General features: G+C 43.5%; 1 protein-coding gene across 4 annotated transcripts in view; it reads left to right on the plus strand.

The window, feature by feature from the left end:
• PIGG (phosphatidylinositol glycan anchor biosynthesis class G) overlaps positions 1–16,721 on the plus strand; it is an 82,959-nt gene extending 66,238 nt beyond the window's left edge. Inside the window, exons 13-14 of one of the 4 annotated variants that reach the window (XR_007630458.1) lie at positions 10,124–14,290; positions 15,105–15,194. Coding sequence is in view for 2 of the 4 variants with exons in the window: in XM_050328594.1 (XP_050184551.1) it covers positions 15,105–15,336 (232 nt within the window). In the remaining 2 variants the exon portion in view is untranslated. Of the gene's footprint in view, positions 1–10,123 lie in introns of all 4 variants that reach the window. The other 3 variants (XM_050328594.1, XM_050328595.1, XM_050328596.1) reach the window with 3 other exon arrangements.
• The last annotated feature ends 6,896 nt before the right edge of the window (positions 16,722–23,617 follow it).

Genomic DNA, 23,617 nt, shown 5'->3' on the forward strand with positions numbered 1-23,617 from the left:
TATTTGCCTTCTATTTTCACTTCTTCTCTCTTCCCCCTTCATTTGCCCTCTTACTCTCTCAAATGCTTTTTGCCTGTATAAACTTTCCTCTCTGGCATACTTTCCCTCCTTTCCATAGTTTCCCAAAGTCACATGCTTGCTTCTCTCTTAGCCTGCCTTCTCTCAGGTGCCCTTGCCCTGTCACATGCACTTTGCATCTCTCCATAGTTTCTCAGCCCTGCTTGTGCTTCTTCTTTATCTTGCACTTGCTTATCCTTTTCTCCCCCTCTCCCTAACATGCATTCTTTTGCACAATCCCTTTCTCTCCTGCTGGTACCTTCCCCTCCCTCATGCTTTGTGTCTTGTGCTTCCCCACTTTTTTTCACGCTATCCCTCTCTCCCACAATCAGTTTTTCTCAATCCTCTTCTTTCTCTTGCTTTTGCTTTTCAATCTCTGGTTCCTCTTTCCTCCTCTCCCTTCCCCCTCACTCTGTCCCTCCTTGGACATTCCCATCTCTCCAGTCTGTATCTCTCTTCACGCTCCTTGTTTTAACTTTTCCCATTCACTTTCCCTCTCTAATGTGCTCTTCCTTCTTCCTTACTTTTTTTGCCTCTCTCACACTACCTTTTTCATGTCCTTCCTCTCTCTCCTGGATGCTTTGCCTTTCTTGAGTGCTGCTACTTTCTTTTGCACTTGCCTCTCACCATTCCCACTTCTCTTTGTCGTTCTTTCCTCCCCTGTGGGTGCTTTTCCACCTAGGGCACATTTTTGTACTTTGGTGCATGCATTTTCCCTGTTGTTCATGCTTTCCCTACCTCTGTTGCTTGCTATCCATCTTCTTATTGCTTGCTACCCCTACTTCTCCCTAAGTATCTCTCTCTTTTCCCTTTGCTATCCCTCCCTCTTTGTCTCTGTTGTTTTCCCACTGCCTCAGCCATGCCTTTTCTCTCTCTTTGATGTGCTTGCTCTCCCCTTTTCCCCCAGATTTCTCTCTCAAGCATTCCCCCTGTCCTGATCACCCTACCTGACATGCTTCATTTCCAGTATGCACTTTACCTCTCTTGTGCTCGTGCTTTGCCTCATTCAGATGCTTTCCAGCTCTTGTGGATTCACTTTGCCTCTCTCATGTGGAGCTGCACTCTCTGGCATACTTCCCTCACTCTGATGTGATTTCCTGCTTGCTCCTGCTTTCCTGATGTGATTTCCCTCTTGCCTGTGCTTTCAATCTCTTTGGTGGGCTTTTCTTTTCTCTCTCATGCTACCCCTTGCATCTCTTGCCACCCTCTCTGTGGTCCCTTCTCCCCCACTACTGCTCTCCCACTTCAATCCCTTTCCCTCTCCCTGCCTTCTGTCCCTTCCCTGTTCCTGATTGGCATACTCCTCATGTCTTTGCCATCACATCTGCATGTCTCTCTCTCATGGATCACACCTCCCTATTTTCTTTCTCAGCCATACCTTACCTCCCTCTTTCTAGTGTTTTCCCTCTTACTTTCACTTCACCTAACTTGTTTGCCATTTCTCTCGTGCCTTTGCTGTCCTGCATGTTTATGCTTTCTCAGCTGCTTCCCTTGTCTCAGTGTCTGTTCTCAACTCCCCATCTTGCATTTCCCCTCTCCCCTGTACTTCTTCATTCCTCTCTCACATGCTTCTCTCTTTTGACTGCATTTTTCCTCTTGCTTGCATGTTTACCTGTGTTTTTTCTTCCTCCCCCTCCTGCTTTCCCTTTTTGTTTTGCTTTCTGATGCTTTGCCTCTTTCCCTCTTCTGCACTTCTACTTTCGTCTCTCACACTTTCTCCCTTTTGCAGGCTTCCCACAGGCTTTCCTCTTTCAGTTGTGCCCTTTACCTCTGTGTGGTGCATCTTATGCCTGTCTGTCTCAACAGCCTCCCTCCTGCATGCATCCCCCTTTCTCTCATGTGCTTCCCTTCTCACATGAATTCTGCCTGTCATGCTTTCATTATCTCCCCTGTGTGCTTTTCCTGGCTTGCTGCTCATTCTCTTGCACTCCCCTCTCTCACATGTCCTATTACTCTTCATTTCTGTGTCTTTCTCCCTCTCTTGCATGCTGTCTCATGCAATTACCCTTCCTGTTTGCACTTGCAATGTTACTCATCTTTTTTGTCTTGTCTTGTCTTCCCTCTCTTCTGCTACCACTGGCACTGTCTCTCTGTCTTGCTCCCTCTTTTTTTTCCTCTAGCTTTCCCCCTCTCATCTCATTCCTTCTTTCATATTGTCCTCAGTTCTCCCCTACCTCTCTCTTTCTTCAACTCCCACCCTCTCTGTCACTTGCCTCCTCTTCCTCATACACTTTCCCAGCAGCACATGATTTGCCTCCCACTCACCTGCAGTGCCTCTCTCTGTCATGTGCTTCTCCTGAACTTAGTATCATTTGCCGATCTCATGCTCCCCTCACCTCGCACTTTCTCACACACACTTTTCCCGTCTCCACCTTATATTCCCTCTCTCACACACATCTTCCCATCATGGAGTTTGATTATCTAGCATGTGTTTTTTGTCTTTGTGCTCACTCTCTCATGCTTTGCTTCCCTTGCATGTGTTTCCTTTTGCTTTACTCTTTCCCTTTTTATCTCATGTAATGTCGTTCTCACTAACCTCCTCTCTCATGCTTTCCCACCTTACTCACATTTTTCCTCTTTCTTGCATTCTTGCATTCACTTATGCTTTCAGTCTCTGGCTTGGGCTTTGCCCCTCTAGCTTGCTACTTCGCTCCTTATTGCTCTCAGTCCTTGTTCCACTTGCTACCCTTCTCTACCTTTGTCTCTCTCTGTATGTTTCCCTTTCCGTCATATGGCCTTCCTACTGTCTTGCATGTTCATGTCTCTCTTGGATGTGCATTCCCTCTGTCTTTAATGCACACTGATCCCTTCTCTTGCTTTCTGTATCTGTCTTGCTTGTGTTGTCACCTTGCCCTTGCACACCTTGCCCTTTCTGTGTTAACTTTTCTCTTCTGCTACCCTCCTTTCTTGCATCGCTGTACAAGGCACACAGTTCTCTCGTGCTTGCCCTTCCTCTCTTAACTACTGCTGTCAGTTGTCCGTGTTTCTTTCCTCCCTCTCTCATGCTGTCCCTTTTGATCTCTCATTATCTCTTCTTGCTTTTCTTTCCTCTTATTTTTCTTTCCTTCACGCATGCTTTCCTGTTCTTCCCCATCTTCCCTATGCTCTTCCCCTGTCTTGCTGTCTCTCTTCACCTTCTTGTAGTTTTCTCCCTCACTCGTATGCTTCACCGTCTCTCACTTTGCTTTACCCCCTGCACATTCTGTCACTCTCTCTGCTGCTTTCCGTCTCTCACTGGCATTCATCTCACTGTCTACTTGCTAGTTCCCTCTCTCTCTGCATTCCTCTCCTCCGTAATTTTATTCGTCTTGCTGCCCCCTCACTTTCCCTCTGAAATTCTTCCCAGCGCTTCCTCTCTTGCTTTCTTCCTCTCTTTGCCTCTCACATACCTTTGAACTCACTGACCTATACAGGTTCTGTCACTCTCACATGCTCCTCCCCTGTCACTCTGTCTCTCTCGGGGTCTCTCCCTCTCTCGTGCACTCCCTTCCCCCCTCTCTCGCTATCCCTCCCCTCCCACCCTGACTGTCCCTTTGGCTCCCCCTATCAGACATCTCTCACACCCTTCCTCCTTTTCTTTATCACACACTTTCCTCTCTCACGTTCTTGCTTGCTTTCTCACGCTTTCCTCACAGGGCTTCCCTTCCTAGCATGCTTTCCTTGGCTCCTACTCTTCTGCATACGCTCTTTCCTATCCGTACTGCACTCCTTACATTTTTTTTTCCTTTTCTTGTGAGTTCTCTCTCGCACATTTTGTTTTTCTTTTATACTTCACTGTCTTTAATGCTTTCTCTTTACAACATTTAGTTTCTTTTGAACAGTCTCCCAGTCTCTCTTGCTTGTTCTGCCCTTATGCACACTGCCTCTCTCTTCCCTCACCTTCACTTAGTCTTTCACTTCCCCTCTTCTCTTTTGCTCATGGTTTCTGTCCCTCTTTCACACATTCCATCGCTTTCCTTTTAGTTAATGCTTTTGATTTCTGGAATGCTATCCCTCTTGTGCATGCTTTTACTTTGTTGCATGTGCTTTTTCTTTTGTCTAATGAAGTTTTCCTTGATCATCCATATACACCTTCCTCTCTTGTGTGTGCTTCTCCTCTCTCTTTTCCTCACACTACCATTCATTTTCTTTCTCTCAAGTTTTCCCTGTCTTGCATGCGTGCTTTTCTTCTCTCTCTGTGCGTGTCTGAAGTTTCTCATCTTTTTCTCATGCTTGTCATATTTCTCCCAGATGCTTTCCCTTACTCAGTGTCCTGCTCTATAATGCACATTCCCTCTCTGATATGCTCTTTCACTTTCTCATACACACTTTACCACTTGTTTGCTCAAGAGTTCCTTGTTTTTACTGTGCATATTTATCACTTTAATGCTCTCTCAATCTCTCTCATTCAACGTATGTTCCCCTGTTGTGCCTACTTCCCCTCTCAAATAGTTTCCTTCTTTGTTCAACATCTTTCTCACCCTGTTTCACTCCCTCTTTTCATGCTTTCTCTTCCTCCCTGTCGTGTAAGGTTTCCTTCTCTCTCTTACGTGATTTACCTCTGTCCTGTGCATCTATTCCTCTCCTGGACACACTTCACACTCTTCAATAATGTCTTGATTTGTCTTTCCTCCCCTTTCTCTTCTAATCACTTCTCTGTCATTCACTCTTCCTTTAATGTGTAAGCTTTCTCTTCCTCTCTGGCACACAGTACATAACCTCTCTCTCTTTCACCATCCCTCTCTCATCGATGCACTTTCCTGCTCTTTCTCCCTTGATTTCTTTCTCTTAGGCACATTTACCCTTTTTCTGTCACACACCTTACCACAATTACTGTCTCTTCATGTCCCCCCTTTTTCCTTTGCCCATTTTCATGCTCTGTCTTCACATTCCCCTGCACTTCATGCGTCTTACATGTGTTTTTCTCACTTTTTCTTTGTCTGCCTTGCACTTTCTTTTGTTAACACTTTCCCTCATGTTACACACTTTCTTTGTCAGGCTTTCTCTGTATCTCATGTTTACCTCCTGTACACACTTTGTTTTTCATTCTTGTCCCGTCTCTCATGCATGCTCTGCCTTTAACACTTTCTTATCTGTCCGCTTGATTTATAGATTTTTTTGTAGGTTCTGCTCTCTTGTGTGTTCTTTCCCTTAAATTTGGCTGCTTCTTTCTCATGTGTGCACATTGTCCCTTTGTCTTACATGTAATTTTCCTCTTCTATCTTGTGCTCCCTCTCTCTTGTGGCTTTTCTTCTTTCTGTCACGTTCTTTCCCTCTTACTTGCATGTGAGGGCTTTCCCTCTCTGCTGTGCACATTTTCTCTTTCATGCTGTTTCTTTCTGTCCTGGGCTTTCTTTGTGCGTCTCTTGAGCAATTTTCTTTCTATATGTCATGTCATCCTCGCTGTCTTACCCACTATGTCTTTGCTTCTGCATTCTTCTCTCTTGTTCACTCCCTGTCAATCTGCCTATGCTTTGCCCTTTCCCTCTCACTCTTCTTTCCCTCTTGCTTGCTGTCTTACCTTTGCTTTCCTTTTTCTCTGGCTGACTCATTTTATTCCTTGCTCACTCTTTTCTGTCTACTCTTTTTTCTCTCTCAGTCACACTCTGCTTTCTTTGCCCTGCTTCTATTTATATTTCTTTGCCTCTTCCTCACTCTGTCTATCCCACATGCCCCTTTTCTCTGTCACTCTATTGCCCTCTTTTCTTTGCATGTCTTGTTGTCTTGCTTGTTCTTTCTCTCTGCCATTGCTGTCCCACTCCATCTTTGTATCTTCCTCTTTACTGCCCTCTTTTTCATTCCCATTTTTGCTCCTCCTTTCCCGTCAGTCTCCTCATCTCTCTCACACCCCTTCTACTCACTCCTGGTCTCTCCCAATGTCATGCTACCCACAGCACTACCATCCATTATCTTCCTTGCCCCTCTCTCTGTGCCTTCCTAGCTCTCCCTCTTTCCCCTTACTCTGGGCTCCCTTCTTTCTCAACCTATCTTCACCTCATCTCTCTCTCAGGCTAACCTTTATTCTTCTGTTTTCCTCTCTTTCTCCCTCCAACCTTCTTGTCCCTCCCTCTCACTTGCCCAGTTTCTCTAGTTTCCTTCTCTTATTTCCTCTGCACATGCAGTTTCCTTCATGCATGTTCTCTTTCCACCTTTGTATTACCCTCTTTTCCACTCTTTTTCCCACTTCCCTTGTTTTTTTCTCCTCTGCCTTGTCTCTCTCATTCTGTTCCCATTCCCTCTCTTTCCATTTATCTTTCCTTATTACTAGTTCTCTTTCTGTCTCCTTCCTGTCCTCATTCTCTCATTTTATTGCTTTCTCTCTCCCTCACTTCCCCCTCTCTTCTCTCTGTCAAATTTATTTTCCCCATTCTCTTTCCATTCTCTCCTATCTCGGTCCCTTTTTCTCTATCCTCATTGTCTGTCTTTTCTGTCTTCCACCTTCTTCTCCCTCTCTTATTTCTTCTCTCACCCTTCTTTTTTCCATTTGCCTTTTATTCACCTTTTCTTGTCAGTCTCTCTTTATCTCTCCTTTTTCTCTCAGTCTCTTTGAAGGTTCTTTCTCCATTGTCTTCTCCCCACCATATATCCTTCTGTCTTTTCCCTTTCCTGTCACTCTCTTGCCCTTTCCCCTGTTTTTTCACCCCACATTCTTTTCTCTGTCTCTTCTTTTCAATATTTGGCTTCCACACTCTCTTTCTGCATAAAGCCCCCAACCTTTTATCTCTTTCCTACCCTCCTTGCTCTTTTCCCTGTGTGTGCTTCTTCCCCTCTGCGTCTGCCTCCCTCCTTAGCCTTCCTTTCTGGGTTTCCACCTTTTATTTCCTCTTACCTCTACTCTTTCACTCTTGCTCTCTGTCTTTCTTCTCTTGCCTCTCCCTTTTTCTTTACTTCTCCCCATGTCCTCTCTTTCTCTCTCTGTGTATCTCCATCTGGATCCACCTCTCCCTCTTTCTCCTGCATTCCCTCTCTTCCTGCCTCTGTCCTCTCTCCCGCCTCTTTCACTCTGCTTGTTCCCTGTACCCTTCTCTCCTCACTCACACTCCTTTCCTCTTCTCCTTATTCTCTTCCTCTCATTCTGTTTCCTCTCTCCCTTGCTCTCCCACTCCTGCACTCTGCTGTCTCTGCTTCCCCTCTCCCCTTTTTGCTCTCAAACTCTCCCCTTCCCTTGCTATTGCCCTCGTTCTTTCTGTCTCCTTTTCTCCCTCTCTTTCTAGAAGGTTGTCCACATTTTCCTCAGAGCTGTCTTTTAAGTTCCTTGGTCCTACTGAACGTACTCAAAGTGCAAAGTAACATCTGCAATCTTCTGAAAGTTGTGTCGTGTCTGTTTGCTTTACATTTCCTGTGTCAGAGCCAAGATTACTATTACAGTATCACCAAAGCTATGGCATGAAAAATCCTGTGCTGATTTGTCTGCCTTCTCAGCTTGAGTCCAGTCTGCAGCTACTATACCAAGGTATCTTCCTCAAAAATCAGATTGGTCTTGCACTGAATTTCTTGCCAAGATGAAACCATTTCTGTTTACTGTTCCTTTTATGCTTCACAGTATTAGCATTGTCTCCTCCTTTGCAGAGATTCTAGGGTATGGGTTTACAGATCCTGCTGTAATCCATTTTTTTTCCCAAGAGAAAGTGTGTGGGGCTCTACAGTCTTTATGGCAATGATGAGTATTATTCTTTTTAATAATTCAGCTTCGTGTAAATTATTTGTAAGTCCAACACTCCTTTAAACTTGCCAAAGTAAAAAGTGTGTATGATACTTGGGCTTAGTAAGAGTATCCCTGTGTAATCCCGGAAGACCTTTCATTGCACCACAAGGAATAAAGAGTCTCTGAAGATGAATCTGCTGTGCTTTGTGCCAGAAAAAGTTATGATGAGAGTTGAGAGCAGTATTCTGGTACAGTGCATAAAGTATACACAGTGCACTGAAGAAATTGTCCCCCTTTTCTCTTCAGTGCTTTGGATATTCCTTCCTCTTAATTCTGAAATGGATTGGAGCATAGTGCCAACTTTGTGTCTTCTCTTAAATTCATAAGAGCTGCTTATCGATGCTGGCCTCTCAGTGGTTTATGCTGTTATTCAAGCAGAAGCAAAGCCATTCAGAGGAACAATTCCAGAAGGAGATCCGTATTTGTAGACTTTTGCTTCCATCCTTCTTCATTAAAGACACATTTCTGGATGTAACCTGTACTTTTTGCTGTCAATGGCCTTGTTCTACTCTTTTTACAGGCCTTTTACTTTTTCACCATTATTTTTCCATATTCATCTGTTCTGTGGCCGACATAACTGAATCCTTGGTTCTGGTAGCTGTGGATAGGACTGTACGTCAGATACTGTCCTTCTGCATTTATCTAGGATTTTTCTGTCTCCTTTTCTCACACCTTTTCTTGAAGCTCAAATTCTTCTCAAGCGTTTGTGTTTTTGGAGTGGCAGGAGTAAGTTGAGGAGAGAGCTGTTATTTTAGTTGTCACAAGTTTAAAAATAGTTACTGCAATGGAAAAATAGAAGAAAGAATTGACTCTGCCCTCAGTGCAGAAGAGGGAGCATTGCTTCACAGAATCAGAGAACAGCCCATATTGGAAACACCCTCAAAAGATCACCTGGTACAACCTTTCATGGGAAAGGGGGAGCATCTAGCATCCTCTCCAGTCTCATGTTGAAAATCTGCAGTGATGGGGACTCCCCCGCGTCTCTGGAAAAATTGTTTCCATGATTGATTGGTTTTCTCACTATAAAACATGTCTTTCTTACACTAAGATGAAACCTCTGCTGGTGCAATTTGTACTCATTGCCTCTTGTCTTCACCTGGCAAAGAGAGCAGCTCCATCCTCTTTGAAGCCACCTTTAAGTACTTCAATACTGGAATGCTGTGACCAGGTCTCCCTCAGCCTTCTCTATGGAGAAGAGACCTAACTCCTACAGTCTTACCTTGCAGAGCCCTTTGATGCTCTCCAGTCCTCCTTCAGACCCTTTCCAGTCTGTTCATGTCTTTTTGCAGTGGTGGGGCCGGAACTGAACATTGTACTATGAACATACTTATCAGGTATGGCCTGACAAGCCCTGAGTAGAGTGGGATGATCAGATCTCTCCCTGCTAGTAATGCACCTGAAAATGCAGCCCAGGACTGATCCACCTCTTGCTGCAGCAGCGCTCTGCTGATTCCTGTTTAATTTGCTGACCAGCACCCACAGGTCCCTTTCAGCAACACTGTTCCCCAGCAACGTGTATCCTAGCCTGTACTGGGCTCTTTGGTTATTCTGAGCTGGGTGCAGGACTTTGCACTTGTCTTTGCTAAACTTCATACAGGTCTTGATAGTCCACTCCTCCAGCCTGTTCAGAATCTGTCCCTTCTGACATGTCTACCTCACCACCCAGTTTGGTGTCATCAGCAGGTTGGTGAGGGTGCTTCAGTCATCCTGCCACCTAGATCATTTATGAAAATGTTGAACAGTTTGAGGCTCAGTATCAATCACTGGGGGACCCTACTTGTGACTGGCTGCCAGCCTGAGTAAAAAACATTGATCACCACGTTTTGTGGCCTTGTTGGATGGTTTCCTGTCCATACTTGAGTAATTTGTGCTTCACCTTTCTAGAAACGTGTTGTATCGCTGTCGTCATGTCCTGTTAGACTGGTGTGTTTTAAACTGTTAAATTTTGAATTTAATTGAAGGACTTGATAACAGTTAAATTTCTTCAGACCCTGCCTGTCAAGAACAATTGCCAGATGCAGTTTTTCTTTACACCTTTATCTAAGATGACGAAGAATAACTGTTTACAAAGATGGGCAAGGAGCCACAGATGCACCTTAACACAAAATCAAGTTATAAATGTGATTGTTATTCCTTGTATGTCGATGCCAATGTAAAGGTGGTTTAGGTTTTTTCTACCAAAAGCCTTCTGAAATGTTAAGTGAATTGTGGAAGAATACTTGCAGAAAATGGAATACCTATGATTTGAAATACTTACTGTTTGTGTTTTGCTTGTTAGGAACTTTGATTATTTAGTTATATCTTATTGCATTAAATTCTGGGCCAGTGACAACATAAATAGACTGATTCTACTTCTTTTTTTTTTATTCTGGACCTGAACAGAACAACACATGCTAAAGATAACCTGAACAGAGACTTCTGGGAATGCTTGGAGCCATGATAACAGGCAGGAACAGTCACTGCATATATACCAGCGTGGGTCACCACAGAAGTAGTGAGGAAAAACATATCAAACATAGCACTTGGGATTTCATGCAAATCCTGTTTTTGAAGAATGGCTGGAACTCAGCAATAGCTGTCATAGCTTACATGGAGAAAGCTGGTTTCCTGAATCAGAGCTACCTACTGAAAAAGAGTAGCTTCTTGTGAAGAAACCTAGAGATTGCGTGGCCATGTTGCCTAGAGTGCAGTTCAGTTATTTCTTTGTCTGCAGTCCTGAAAAAGACTCAGATGTTTGAGCTTGTGAACTGTTTCCTCATTTCTTTACAGGAAGGTGAAGACCAACCAAGTGAAGCTGCAAAGCAGAGAGTTTCCAGTACTTTTAAAGTTGATTGCCACAGGATCAGTATTTGGAGAAATGAGCACGTTTCCAAGAAATGTGCTTTTAGAAGCCTTTACTAAATGTACAGTTGATTTCTTACCTGAGCAATTAAATGATGATAGTAGACATTCAGAGTGGCTGTTCAGACCTTCTGGCCCAATGCCAGCATAATTGGATTTCTACTTACAGTCTAATATAAATCTTTGATAGGTGTGCAATTTAGGAAGTTCATTCAAAATGGTTTTCAGGGGCCAGAGTTGATCGTGTAAATTTCCAAAGGACTCCTGGTTCCTTTGGAACTGTGTCTTTCCTGACAATGCAGGATTCTGTGCTGTAGTCTAAAAAAGCCTTGTAAGAATCAAACTAGATGAGAGTGGGACATGTGGGAGAGACGTAGCAAATTTGTTCTTGCTGCTAAACTGATGGATATTTGCTTAGATCAGAGAAATTTCATACAGATTGCAGATGCTCCAAGATGCTGCAGACACTTGGAGTGCTACAAGGGTTTGTTTCTGACTGCAACCCCTTTATTAGTATGAACAGGACAAATTAACAAAATGCCAACTATTTTGCAGCGAGCACTAAAAAGGGACATTTTGCAAACTGAAACTGCAGAATGTCTGGAAAGTGCCACTTAATACAGGAAAAAATGTTAATACAGTAAAAATTGCCTTAAAATAGGCAAATTCAGTAATAAGAGATTATCTAGGCAGTAAAATTCAGCTGAAACCCTCTAGAAACAACCCTCCTCCTCCAACTCTAGAAAAATTGCAGTACTAGGGTATTCCTTGCTCGTATGCTTGCATGTTTCTAAAATGTTTGTTTGATTTGGTGGGTTGGAACAAGGGTTGGAACACTGTAAAGCAGTGTATTTTAAAATTCCTTGTGGATGCATTTTTTTGGGCTGTCTGTGGAGCTTTTTGCTTGATTTTTAAACTACAAAATTTGTTGCCACCATCTGCCATGTATTCTATATAACTGAGAGATATGTTTTCACAAGAAAAGTTATTTTTCTTTCTTTTTTTTTTTTTGGCACCATAATTTTTTCATTTTGCAAACCTTGTATTTATCCATTTTAATAGCACCTTAGAGACAGATTGAGAGGTGAAAGATTTGTTGACAAAACATTGGCAATCAGGATTTCGGATATCCAGAGAAGCAGAAAACCTATTAATAGCACAATTTCTTGGCCACGTTTTTTCTGTGTATTTAAGATTCAATTAAAAGAGATGATTTTTGTTGAAAGACAATATGTGCTCTAGAGCATACTTGGTGCTTTCAGTCTAAATATGGCACGTCTAGTGATGTGAATCTGTAGTGTTCTTTGCTTTAAAAGTCTCTCCAAAGTAATTGGTTTTTTTTTCTGGATCTTGCATGAAGTTTGGATATGCTTTGTCATCTTTAACACTTGGATTTCTTATTCAAGTCCTCATAAGAGAACTTGCTAAAGGAACTCAGTATTAGGATGACTATTCCTCTTTTTTACTGCTTTTCTGTGCAGAGGCCTTAGCATTGGGCTGGTTTTGTCAGAACATGGATGTAATGTGTACAGTTTACATTCCTCTTCTCCTTTAAATAAAGAAAGGCTTTAGTTGCTGAAGAGGCAGTTTGGTGTGGAGTGTTTACAGATTGATGCCTTAGATCTGTCCTGTGGTCTTCCATTATTTTTATTGAAACAGCACTGAGGTGTTGCAAGGTTATTTATTACTGGCTGATCCAGATTGTAAACAGTAGGATACACGAGTGGCATGCCGCAGACAGCTTTCTGTGTTCCTCTGGTGACCCCATTCAGAATAACTCGGGAACCAGCTGAACTAGCTGTATTGTCATGGTGATATTATCAAAAGCAGGCTGCACCCTGGCTGCTGCCTTCCCTGTGGCCTGGTTCCCTGTGGTCACTGTGTGTCTAGAATGAGCAGAAGGAGTGCACAAAGTCATTACTCTTAGCTGTTCAGCAAATTTTGTCCCTGGCTGAAGCAAGAAGAAAGGATAGTGATGTGCTTGAAGAAGTAAGTTGTTGCTGTAGCATCAGAACAGCCAAGTAGGTTCTAGCTGGCTTGTGCTCACTCACTCCAGTGCTGTTTCAACAACAACACGTGTGAAACCTTTCACCAAAAATCATCCTAATTTCACCAAAATAAACCTAATTATTCTGCTATTGAAAACCCCATTGACAGTTAAACTTTGTGGGCACAGTGTGCTTTTGTTGCCTTCTCTAAATTGCCCCACTGCATTATACAGTGAAACTGACCAAGATTTCCCTCTGCTGGTAGCTGTCTATGTTTTTCTGAGAGGTGAAATGAGTGCTGAGACCCTTTGGAAGTAAAGCCATTATATAAGCAAAACACAGTCCATCATTTTGATTATATCAGAAAACAGGAAGAATTGTATCACTGAATTGGGGATACTTTGCCAGTAATCAGAATATGAAAATGCAAAATTTAAGTGTTACTAGTAAAGATCCCTGTGTGCTCTCATTTCAGTATAAAATGAAATATCTAAAATATTATGTTTTCCTAATTTTTGAGCCAAAGAAATGAACACATAGAGATTCAATTCAAAATAAGCTTCCAGACGGTTTCTTCACAGTTAAAAAATAGCCATTTAAAAAATTTTAAACACCACTGATTTATGATTAGGAGCTTTTTCACTATAAAGTACTAAATGTGTTGCTAGGTGAGCACAAACTAGGGAAAAATATATGAACTGAAATTTAATTTTGAAATACAAGGCTCTCGAAAGACCTGGATGTGTAAGTCTGTAGGCACTCACTTTTAGTATTCCCTCTAAAACATTGAGCTCAGTAAATGTGATAGCCACAACCACTGATAGCCTTCATCTAGAAGGTCTGAAGTGCATTTTTTGACTCTAGAAAGTGGTTTAAAAATTAGCTGTTTTCCTGTGTGACTCAAAAGCCATTTCCTATGTCTGTTCCGCTGTGGCGTCCAACAACTGCTTTTTTTACTACAAATACTGTTTTCACTCAGCATGAAAATAGCTAAGACTGAGTGAACTGCAGGTTGTTAAGTCATTGTCAACAGAATTAGTTATTAAACGTAAAGCTGATTATTTACACAAGCTCACTAAAGACTAAGATAGTTATGCAGAAGCAGGGAGGAGCCTAGTTCACTCCCAAGTCGTAGTTTCCTTGGCTAAACAGCAAGGGAAATAGTTTTCTGTGAACTGAATGTATGTTTTGGAGTCATTCATGCCTGCTGTTCTTAGTTGGTTTTTCAACTCTGCTTTCAACACGACCTGTTCTTCCTTGCACTGAAAGCCTTGGGAATTTAAATCTTGGCTTCGCTGGAAAGCAGGGCTGTATCCTACTTATTTTTATTTAAAGAATAAGAAATTTAATGGTTTATGTAAAATACTGCATTCTGTAGCTTACTTAGTCATAAGTGACTAATTTACATCTCACAGAAGTGCTAGTCGTGTTAAATTTTCATTACTTGGAACAAGATCAGAATTAAAAACTGGGAGGAGCAGAACAGATTCTCAGATCAGGACCTCAGTGTAATACATTTCTGCATTTTGCCAGCGAGTTCTTTTGGGAACTGATGATGTAAAATATTTTGATGGGGAGAGGAAAATGTTCTTATTATTCCAGCAAAATAGCTTTATTCCTTCCCTTTGTCTGAACAGGTAACCATCTGAATTTGGCCTGAATTAGCCTCTGCAGATGTGGTCTGGGGAAATTGGACAGGGGCCAACCCAGCATCGTCGCTGTGAGTTGGCACCTCAGGAGAGGGAGAACAATCAGAGTGCATAAAACCCTTTCACTTCCATTTTCACCTGACTCTTGTCACCCACCAGAACACAACATCAGTGTGGCAGTTTTGGACCACGTGGGTCACATGTGGGGCAGGTGTTTCTTGCGATACAGCAGACCCAGCTGAGCTAAAGCGGCTGTGACAGGAACGCCGTGTATTGCTCCTGCAAGCCTGAGAATGTGGTATTCTCTGGAGAACCTTCTGCCAGCTAGCTCTGCAAAGCTTTCCAGTAGCACAATTTTTATGTTGTTTTGTACAGTGTTGCTGGCTGTGGGCAGCAGTGTACTCTGGCAAGTTTTGTGCTCTTTACAAGGGGCACAGAGCCCATCTGGTGACCCACTGAACAGGTTAGGAAGCTTTGTGAAGAGAACTGAAGTCTATTCTCTTCCTCTTAGCATTTGAATTCTGTGGAAAGGCACTGGAAGGCCAACAGGAGACAAAGCTGTCTTGAAGCTGCCTAATGTAGACTTCAACAATTAGAACAAAGTATATTAAAGCCCAGAACCATTTAAGTGTGACGTGAACTGCTGGGTACCTTTACTGCAATGACGGTTGCTATGCTCACACCTAACATACTTACACATTATAGCATATATAGCGGTGACAAGAACAAGCTTTATTAGTTACATAATCGCATCAATCGCCAGCTTTCTAACACAAAGTATTAGACCTGGGACTATTCCTTGTGTTGAGAAATACTGCCCAAGAGTGGAGGAGCTTTATTAATTTTACCTGAGGATAAGATAAACTGCTCTGTTTTCGTCCCCAGGAATTCAGCAGCGGTGGGTCACGGCTGTTTCTGCTACGCCCTGATGCGCTCGATTCCAGTTGCCGCCTACGTTGTTCTGGTGACGGGTCTGCGGTACCACCTCTTCATATGGAGCGTCTTCTCTCCAAAGCTGCTGTACGAGGGAGTACACGTGTTCATCACGGCCGCTGTCTGCCTGTTCTTCACAGCCATGGATCAGAACCACCTTCACAGAGCGCAGGATTGGAAATAGGCGCGCGGCGTGCCGCTCTGCGCCGCGAGGCCCGGTGCCACCGGAATTGGAAGAAGGAAAATAAAGGCTTTAAATTGTTGTGCAGAATTTTGAAGAGTAGCCGTGTTTATTTGGGTCAGGATCAGGGTTTGAAAGGTCTGTCCTGTGTTAAAATTGAGTTTGCTCTAAAAATGTTGAGTTGAAATTAACTAGTTTTTTGATAAGTTATGTTCTGTAGCTGCCGTTGTAGTGCTCCCCAAATAACAGAATGGTGATATTACATTTTTTGGACCTTAAAATGTATATCTTAATATAAATACAGACCAGTGCCTTGTGGGCACTGAGAAAATCTTCTGCACATACAGTTTTTTTACCTTCTTAGACTACAGGATCCTAAAAATATTCAGGATTTCTTGGTGCTGTTCACAAGATATTCTGTCTGTTAGCCTCAGGGGATTTTTGTGTTTGTTTTGTTTCTAGTGGATGCATTTAGATTATTACTAAATTATTATTGCACAAATATCCCAGGTAAGAGATTTTGCTTGTTTTGCATGGGCAGCAAGCATTGCTATTTAAAGGCAGCATTTTCTTTGTAACGTGAGTGCAATCATTATCTGTAATGGATTTCGATCCGCACTTCAGGCACTGAATAAGAAATGCTTATGGTCTAACAAAGTAATGAATCTTCTGTGGAGTCCATCCACTGCTACAATGTTGAATTTCTTCTTATCAGTGTATAAATGTTAAATCAGGTTGGTGGCAGCCATGCTGAACATTTGGTCTTGTTTTGCACATGATGGTAGAGAGTTGTGAGCAGTGAATAGGAAAATAGTTTAATGGACTAAGTTACCAGCAGAATAAAGTGTGTTTGCAGTTTGCATCACCTTCCCCCAGTGACCTGTTTAGCCATCTCATTTGAATGTGCTGTAATTAATTCCAAACAATGTTGTTTTCCTTGCTTCTGTCAAGAAGATATATGTTGATGACTACACTGACTATCAATATTCTTAATGTGTGTTTTTTTGCCTCATATTTTTGTCCATGTTAGTAGCTGATAGGATTTAGTCTAAATGTATTAGAAGTATAGCAGAAGAGAAGCATAGGGAGAACCTTAACTTTTGTCATAAATCTGGAAAAAGAAAGCTTTCAAGACCTGTGCAGCTGATAGTCCATTTGTTAGACTCACTGATACACTTTGCATCTCATATTTCAGATAAAGCAAATCTCAAAATGTAGGCCTTTAGTTTTCATGTATTAATAACAAGCTATCTTGACCACTAATAATGAATTTTTTTTCAATTATAAAACAACCACAAAGTTCAGTACGCTGGCAACATATTGCCATTCACTGTGAGCTGTTGAAAGATGTAAAATTAAATACAAATAAATCACTCTTCACTGCAAAATATGGTATGTGAATGTAGTACAGATATACCATTTTTATCATTCTCAATATTCTTCTAGTTACCTGTTAGTGAGCAACCATGTGGGCATTACCAACATATTCTCTTTTTGGTTAATTGGTTAATTCCTAGGCAATTATCCCTAACATTCTAACAAGTTATGTTTGACTCAGACAGAAAGAGTGCTAATAAAGAGATGGAAGGGGTGAAGGAGAAGTTGCATCTGGTGTACAGAATCCTAAAACAGTGTGGGATGACATTCACAAGATCCTCTTTTCCTTCCTTCTGATGTTTTTTGCTTCTAGTACATTTTATCAAATAGTGGAATTTTAAATACTGTGTGTGAATTAAGGTTGCATTTCTTCAGATTACTTAGTTAAATAATAATTTCTCCTTTGAAGTTGGAAGATGTCCAGATTGCATCCTGGGAAAACTGTGTTATTTAGGTCTTCAAGACCAGGAGAGGAAGGAAGACGAAGACACCATGTCTCTGTCTCAAGTTAACTCATGGTTTAGGTGATACATGGTACTTTCCACTTCAGAATTGCCATTTTTATTCTTTTTCACCCTTTCCCTTTGGGCATAGGCAAATGAAGTCGTAGCTTCATCAGCTTACGGGCTATAGCAATGCAAAACTCAGGCAGTGAAGGAATGAGTTGGTTCTTGCCACAGGCAAACAGACTTTAACTGGGGAATTATGTAAAAATAGTTTTATTTTAAATCAACATAAAATTCTGGCATTTGATCTGAATGTACAGAGAATGCAAATGCCTCAACACAAATTCTTACCTCACTAGTTGGTTGTTCCACCTCCCTTCTCATCCAGTCTCCTCCCATCATGTTCAGCATTTTCCAGACCCTCAGTGAAGGAGACAAGTGCTGTGGGAAGCAGGGATGCTAATTTTTGCCATTCTGAGCATGCCAGTTCCTTCTGTCCAACTCCTCTGTAGTCCCTGCTCTGATGTGGGATCAGCCTGGGCTGCAGCTTCCTTGGTAGTACCCAGTGCATGGGCATAGACGCCTCCTTAAATACCTTCTGAGCAGGAATGTTTTCTCAGTGTGGAGAAAGTTTTGACATGTTGAATTTCTCCATTCAGCACCCTCACTGTTGACCAGGGCCAGGTTCAGCCACTTACAGTGGTCTGTATGTTCCTTTATGAGATTCACTAGGTCACCCTCGGTCAGCTCAGCTCACTGGCACTCAAAGCTTGTAACATGTCATCAGCCTTACAGAGTCAGACCATGATGAAGCTCGAGCTTCATTCTTGTAAATGAATTCGGGTTTAGGAAAAAAAAATAATTAAATCTATTCATATTTCAGGTACTGTATATCTGTATTTCTGCTCTCTAGAAAAAAAACAAAAACAAACCACCTTGTTTTCCTTGGCTCTGTATAAGCCGGAGGAAGATCCACGGCGTGCACCCCAGCCTTTCCAGCAGGCAAGGCGTGTGTGCTAGGCTGCTGCACCTAGACTCTGTGGAGAAGGGAAGAGTACTGGATGTTGGACAGCTTTATCGAGGCCTTTAGCATTGGGTGCTTGGTGGTCATGTGTTGAGCTGTGGATCAACGGGCTTGAAGGTGGACTGGATCTCCGAGCTCTAAGGGTTGCCTTCAGTGGTCTCAGGTCCCCCCCAGGGGGCTGATAAACAGCAGGGCAGTGCTAGGGTAAGGCAATTTAAAATTTTTCTTAAGCTGGATGAGGGGAGGGCAAGACCAGAGCAAATCTGGGAATGCTACCAAACTGGAGGAGTGGTGTATATGCTGGTGGGGAGGACCACCCTTTGGAGGGACCTTGGAACTCTGGAGAAAAGGGCTGCTGACCACCTGCTGTACCATCCAAGCAAACACCTCTGGCTGGTAATGGTGCAGGATGAGGCCTGTGGGCTGGTGAACAGCTCTGCAGACCCAGTGGGCATCAAGGGAGACTGTGAGCAGCCCTGACAGCCTCATTTGCACACACACACTCATTTGCACACATAGTTTGTCCAACACCTGGCCCAAATCCCACTGGCCTGCTCTGCTGCTGGCACCCAGAGAAGGGAACTGCAGAGGTCATGAGCTGTGCTTCTGTTACTGGTACCCAGACCTCTTCTCTCACCGAGAGAAGTTTTGTCAATCTGATTCCAGGCTGAAGTTCACTGGTGTTCACATGTACCTGCCAAGAGCAGAGGATGCACTCACAAAGAAGTAGGGTTTAATGAGAGGATGTGGCACACAGTAGTGATGAAGTGGACTCCCACAGAGGAATAGCACTGACTGTTCAGTATAAACAGAAGCTTGTTTATACTGAGCCAGACCTTTTTATCCACATTGGCCTCTGCTTTCCCATGTTTTTTCCTTCCTGAAACATCTTGAACCTTCTTTTTCCCTACCTTTGGTACTTTTCCTAAGTATTACATAATAACTGACATGTTCTATCAAGCCCCTTAAAAACATACCATAGGTTTTACAGAATCCTGAATTGCTTTTCCCTGTGGAAAAGCATAATGAGACCTGTACTCCTTCAGGCTCCTTCAGTCTGCAAGGTCTTCAATGGGAGGAGTTCCTTTGATTGACTAATCCTGGTGGGCTTCACAGCAGGGACAATTGTCCAATTGCTTAGTGGATAATTAGATAGTCGTCTAAATAAATTACTATAAATTGCTGGTTAAGCAGTTAGGTTAGCAGAGATCCTCAGCATTTCTCGCCCATCTCACCCTCACCAGACCTTTGTGTAACCATGACTTTAATTACCAAAGTTCACTGTGATTTGTGCCTTGTTTCAGCCCTGGGGGATGAGGAAGCATCAGAGACTTTTTGACTGCAGTCAGCTCCCAGGAGGTGGGGCAAGGAGATAATGGGGGTAGACTCTTCTCAGAAGGGCACAGGGAGAGATACAAAGGCAACAGGCACAAGTTGCAATACAGGACATTGCCAAGAGGTCACAAAGGGGACCCTTTTCTCACTTGGGTGTTTATTGCTGGGATGGGGGCCAGTGAGATCTTCCAGCATTGGAGCAGTCTCATTTAGTTGCCCCTGCTGTTGGCTGGAAGTTGTACTGTGTGAGCTCCAGAGGGCTCCTCCAAGCAAAATTTTTCAAGCATTGTGTGGTTTTGTTGTGTTTGAAGTTGTCTCTGCCATTTCTTACTGTACCATTTTTTTAGGCTACTTCCTGAAGTGAAAGAGCTTTATCACTGATTTCATGATAAAAATATAAATAAATTAACCAACAGAAAATAAAACGTGTCATGTTTTATTTTTCTGGAAGAGATAAGCATCACAGCTGAAAACTGCTGTTAATTTCAGTTTTATTTTATGTAGCTGTGCATTTACACCTTAGATACCAGAAATATCATCAGTGGAAGGAGAGGTGATGCCTATTGGGTGATGTCTATTGCAAAGACTACTGGTGATGTAGATCATGACACAGCACAGCTCACACAGCAAAGGAGCACCCAGTACTGCTTGGTTGGTGCACTGGTCACCAGCAGGAAGACACAAGGTCCAGAACATGCAGAAGACCCGGCAGCTGTTACCCTGAGAGCTGGTTATCTCTGCTGATAAGATAAGATAATCCTGGAAGACTTGAGCTTAATTTTTCCAGATAGCAGACAAAGAAAAAAAAAGGAAAAAAAGAAAAAGAAGAAAAAAAAATAAAGCTGCTTGAATGATGGGTGCTGTTTTTGGAGGCTGTAGAATTTTCCAGTAAGTCAAAATAGCCCTACCTGATCTCAAGCTTTTGCTGACCTGCAAAAGCTGTTTGTCTGGGGTGGTTACCTCAAAAAACTGAGTGTGTGGTCACAGAGACAGCACTGGAGTGTGGTGTAGTGTCTGCAGTTGTTCAGGCTTACTGGTTTGGCACAAGTTGGTTTGTCGCCATTTGTGTACAGCAGTTGTTGAGCAGGGTTCGTCTGTAGATCCTTTGGGTAGCTGGGCATAAGATCAAATTAAAGAAAACATGCTGCTGAATCATACCTAGGGACAGTGCAGTTCATCCCATCTGCCCTTTTAACGCATGCAGCATCTCTGAGTAGGCCAAAAGGAATCCCTTCTATGAAAACCCCAGAATAAAAAACCCACAAAAAACAACCAGCAAAAAAACCCCAACCAAACAAAAAACCCCCAACCATAACAATCAAGACAGTTACCTGACTGGGAGCAATAGTTCAACTACACCTAAACTCACAAAAACTGACTTCCAATATGCTTTCATCTCAACATCCTACACAGATTTTTGCTGGTGGGGGAGAATGGGGAACATAAGGAAAGAAAATGTGTGTGATCTTATTCATACTGCTGACCTGTTTCAATCGACTGTTTCAATCAAACCTGGAGCAACTTGGAGCAGAGCAGAGGTCGTAGGATATTCTGAGTTCTCAGATGGCTCAGCTAAACAGCAGCAATGTGTCATGGACAGAGATCTCAGGGCACGATCCTGCTACTACCTTCACTTCAGCAAGGCTTTTGACGCTGTCTCCCCTAACATCCTCGTAGGTAAACTCATGAAATGTGGGTGAGATGAATGGACAGTGAGGTGGATGAAGAACTGGCTGACTGGCAGAGCTCAGAGGGCCCTTAATCAGTGCAGCAGGATCCAGTGGGAGGCCTGTAGTCAGTGGTGTTCCCCACTGGCTCCAGTCTTATTCAACCTGTTTATCAACGACCTGGACAAAGGGATAGACTGTACCCTCAGCAAGGTTGCTGATGAAATGAAACTGGGGGGAGTGGCTGAAACACCTGAAGGCTCTGCTACCATTCAGAAGACCTTGGTAGGCTGGAGAATTGGATGAACAGAAACCTAATGGGTTCAACAAGGGCAAGTGTAGTTTCTACACCTGGGGAGGAATAACCCCAAGTGCCAGGACAGGCTGGGGGCTGAGCTGCTGGAAAGCAGCTGTGAAGAGAAGGACCTGGGAGTCTTAGTGGATGGCAAGGTGACCATGAGCTGGCAGTGTGCCCTTGCAGCCAGGAGGGCCAATGGGATCCTGGGGTGCATCGGGATCTATTCAGTCCTGGTGAGGCCACATCTGGAGTGCTGTGTCCAGTGCTGGGCTCTGGGCAAGGAAAACAATGAGCTACTGGAGAGGTTCCAGAGGAGGACCACAAAGATGATTTGGAGTCTGGATCATCTCTCTTATGAGGAGAGACTGCGGGAGCTGGGCCTGTTTAGTCTAGAGGAGAGAAGACCGAGAGTGGATCCCAATAATGCAAATAAATATCTCAAAGGTGGGTGTTAAGAGGATGGTGCCAGACTTTTTTCAGTGGTGCCCAGCAATAGGACGAGGAGCAATGGCCATAACTAAAACACAACAAGTTTCACCTCAACATGAGGAAGAACTTTTTTATGTTGAGGATGAGAGAGCACTGGAACAGGCTGCCTGGGGAGATCATGGAGTCTTCCTCTTGGAGATATTCAAAACCCACCTGGATGCATTCCTGTGTAACCTGCTGTAGGAGGCCCTGCCTTGGCAGAGGGGTTGGACTAGATGATCTCAAGAGGTGCCTTTCAACCTTAATAATTCTGTGATTCTGTAAAGACTGGGCAATCAGGACTTAGCTAGTGTCCATCCATATAACAGCAGCTGCCTGACCAGTCCATGCACGTAGGCTTTAGGCAAAAATAGGTGTTGAGTCCTGGCTTTGCTAGTTTCCCTGTTCTTTAAATGCATAATGAAGATGCTACTACAAGGTCCTTCTTACTCTTCAGAGAAAGAGTCATCAGGCAAATGTGCCTCAGAAGCAGAATTTTATTAGGTTTTGATGAAGGCCATGGCCAACACCTGCAGCTGCACCTTAGTGTCCTTGTGGTGGAGTCTGGACAGCTGCTGCCTGTTTTGGTTCCTGAGTACAAGTGCAGGATAGAAATGAGTCACCCTTTCCATCCTTCCTCCACACTGGTGCGTCTGTCAGGGTATGTGACACTGCCTGCACTGGATTCCCATCTCAACAGAAACACAGCCAGGCGTGTCACACAGCCTGCCTGGGACTTGGACGGTGACTTGGCAGTGACAGCCCTGTCCCTTTCACAAAGTGTTGTGGGGACCTGACGGGGGGCTGTCCGCTACCAGAAGGGACACACAGTGCTCTCCTGGCCTGCAGATCAGCAGAGACGCAAAACCAAAGGTCAGTCTTTTCATGTTTCCTGGATAACACTTGTGTAGAGCCTGCTCACTTGCCCTAGAGTGAATCTTGCAGAGCAAACACAAGGATACCGAAAGTATAGCACGTGCTATACCATGGCTAGGAGACAGGTTGTCTTGGTTTAATGGCGATATGTTCGGGAGGTGAGACCTCTAATGGGATGAACCCTCCTTTTTTTCTTCCTCTTTTTTTTTTTTTTTTTTTTTGTAAAATTTCCCCCAGAATAGACAAGGTAAAAATTACCAGGAGTCTGAATGAAGGAAACAAAAATAAACCCCCACAACAACAGCAGAAAAATATTACCTATCTACTCCCCCTTCCTCTAGGTCAAAACAAAACCTGGAAGGATGTGTCGCCTGAAGGAAAGTCCCGTGGCTGGTCACACCAGGATGGCTCCGCTGGAGCCAGGGAGACCTTGTTCTGATGCCGCAGCTGAGGCAGGGCGGACCCTGGGAAAAGGCTCAGGGTGCTCCAGCAGGCAAAAACCAGGCACCAAGAGGGCAGTCCCAGCATGTGCCTGCCGTCTACCTCCCATCCCTTGAGTTCCCAGGATGCTCCCCTTCAGGGAGCCACCATTCCAGCATGTCCTGAGACGCTGGGGATATCCTTCCCCCATCCAGCTCGGGCAGAGGGGGGAAGTCCCCCCTGCTCCGAGTTGCGTGGTGGTGCAAAAAAAATTCACTAAGAATCCTTCCTATTTAACTACAACTGCAACGCCGGGTATGCACAAACAAAATATTCAGAGCCCGAAACTCAGGTGATAAAATAGTAGACGATC

This window comes from Myiozetetes cayanensis, unplaced genomic scaffold, assembly GCF_022539395.1.
Source record: "Myiozetetes cayanensis isolate MyiCay16 unplaced genomic scaffold, myiCay2020 scf4, whole genome shotgun sequence".
NCBI classification, from domain to species: Eukaryota; Metazoa; Chordata; class Aves; order Passeriformes; family Tyrannidae; genus Myiozetetes; species Myiozetetes cayanensis.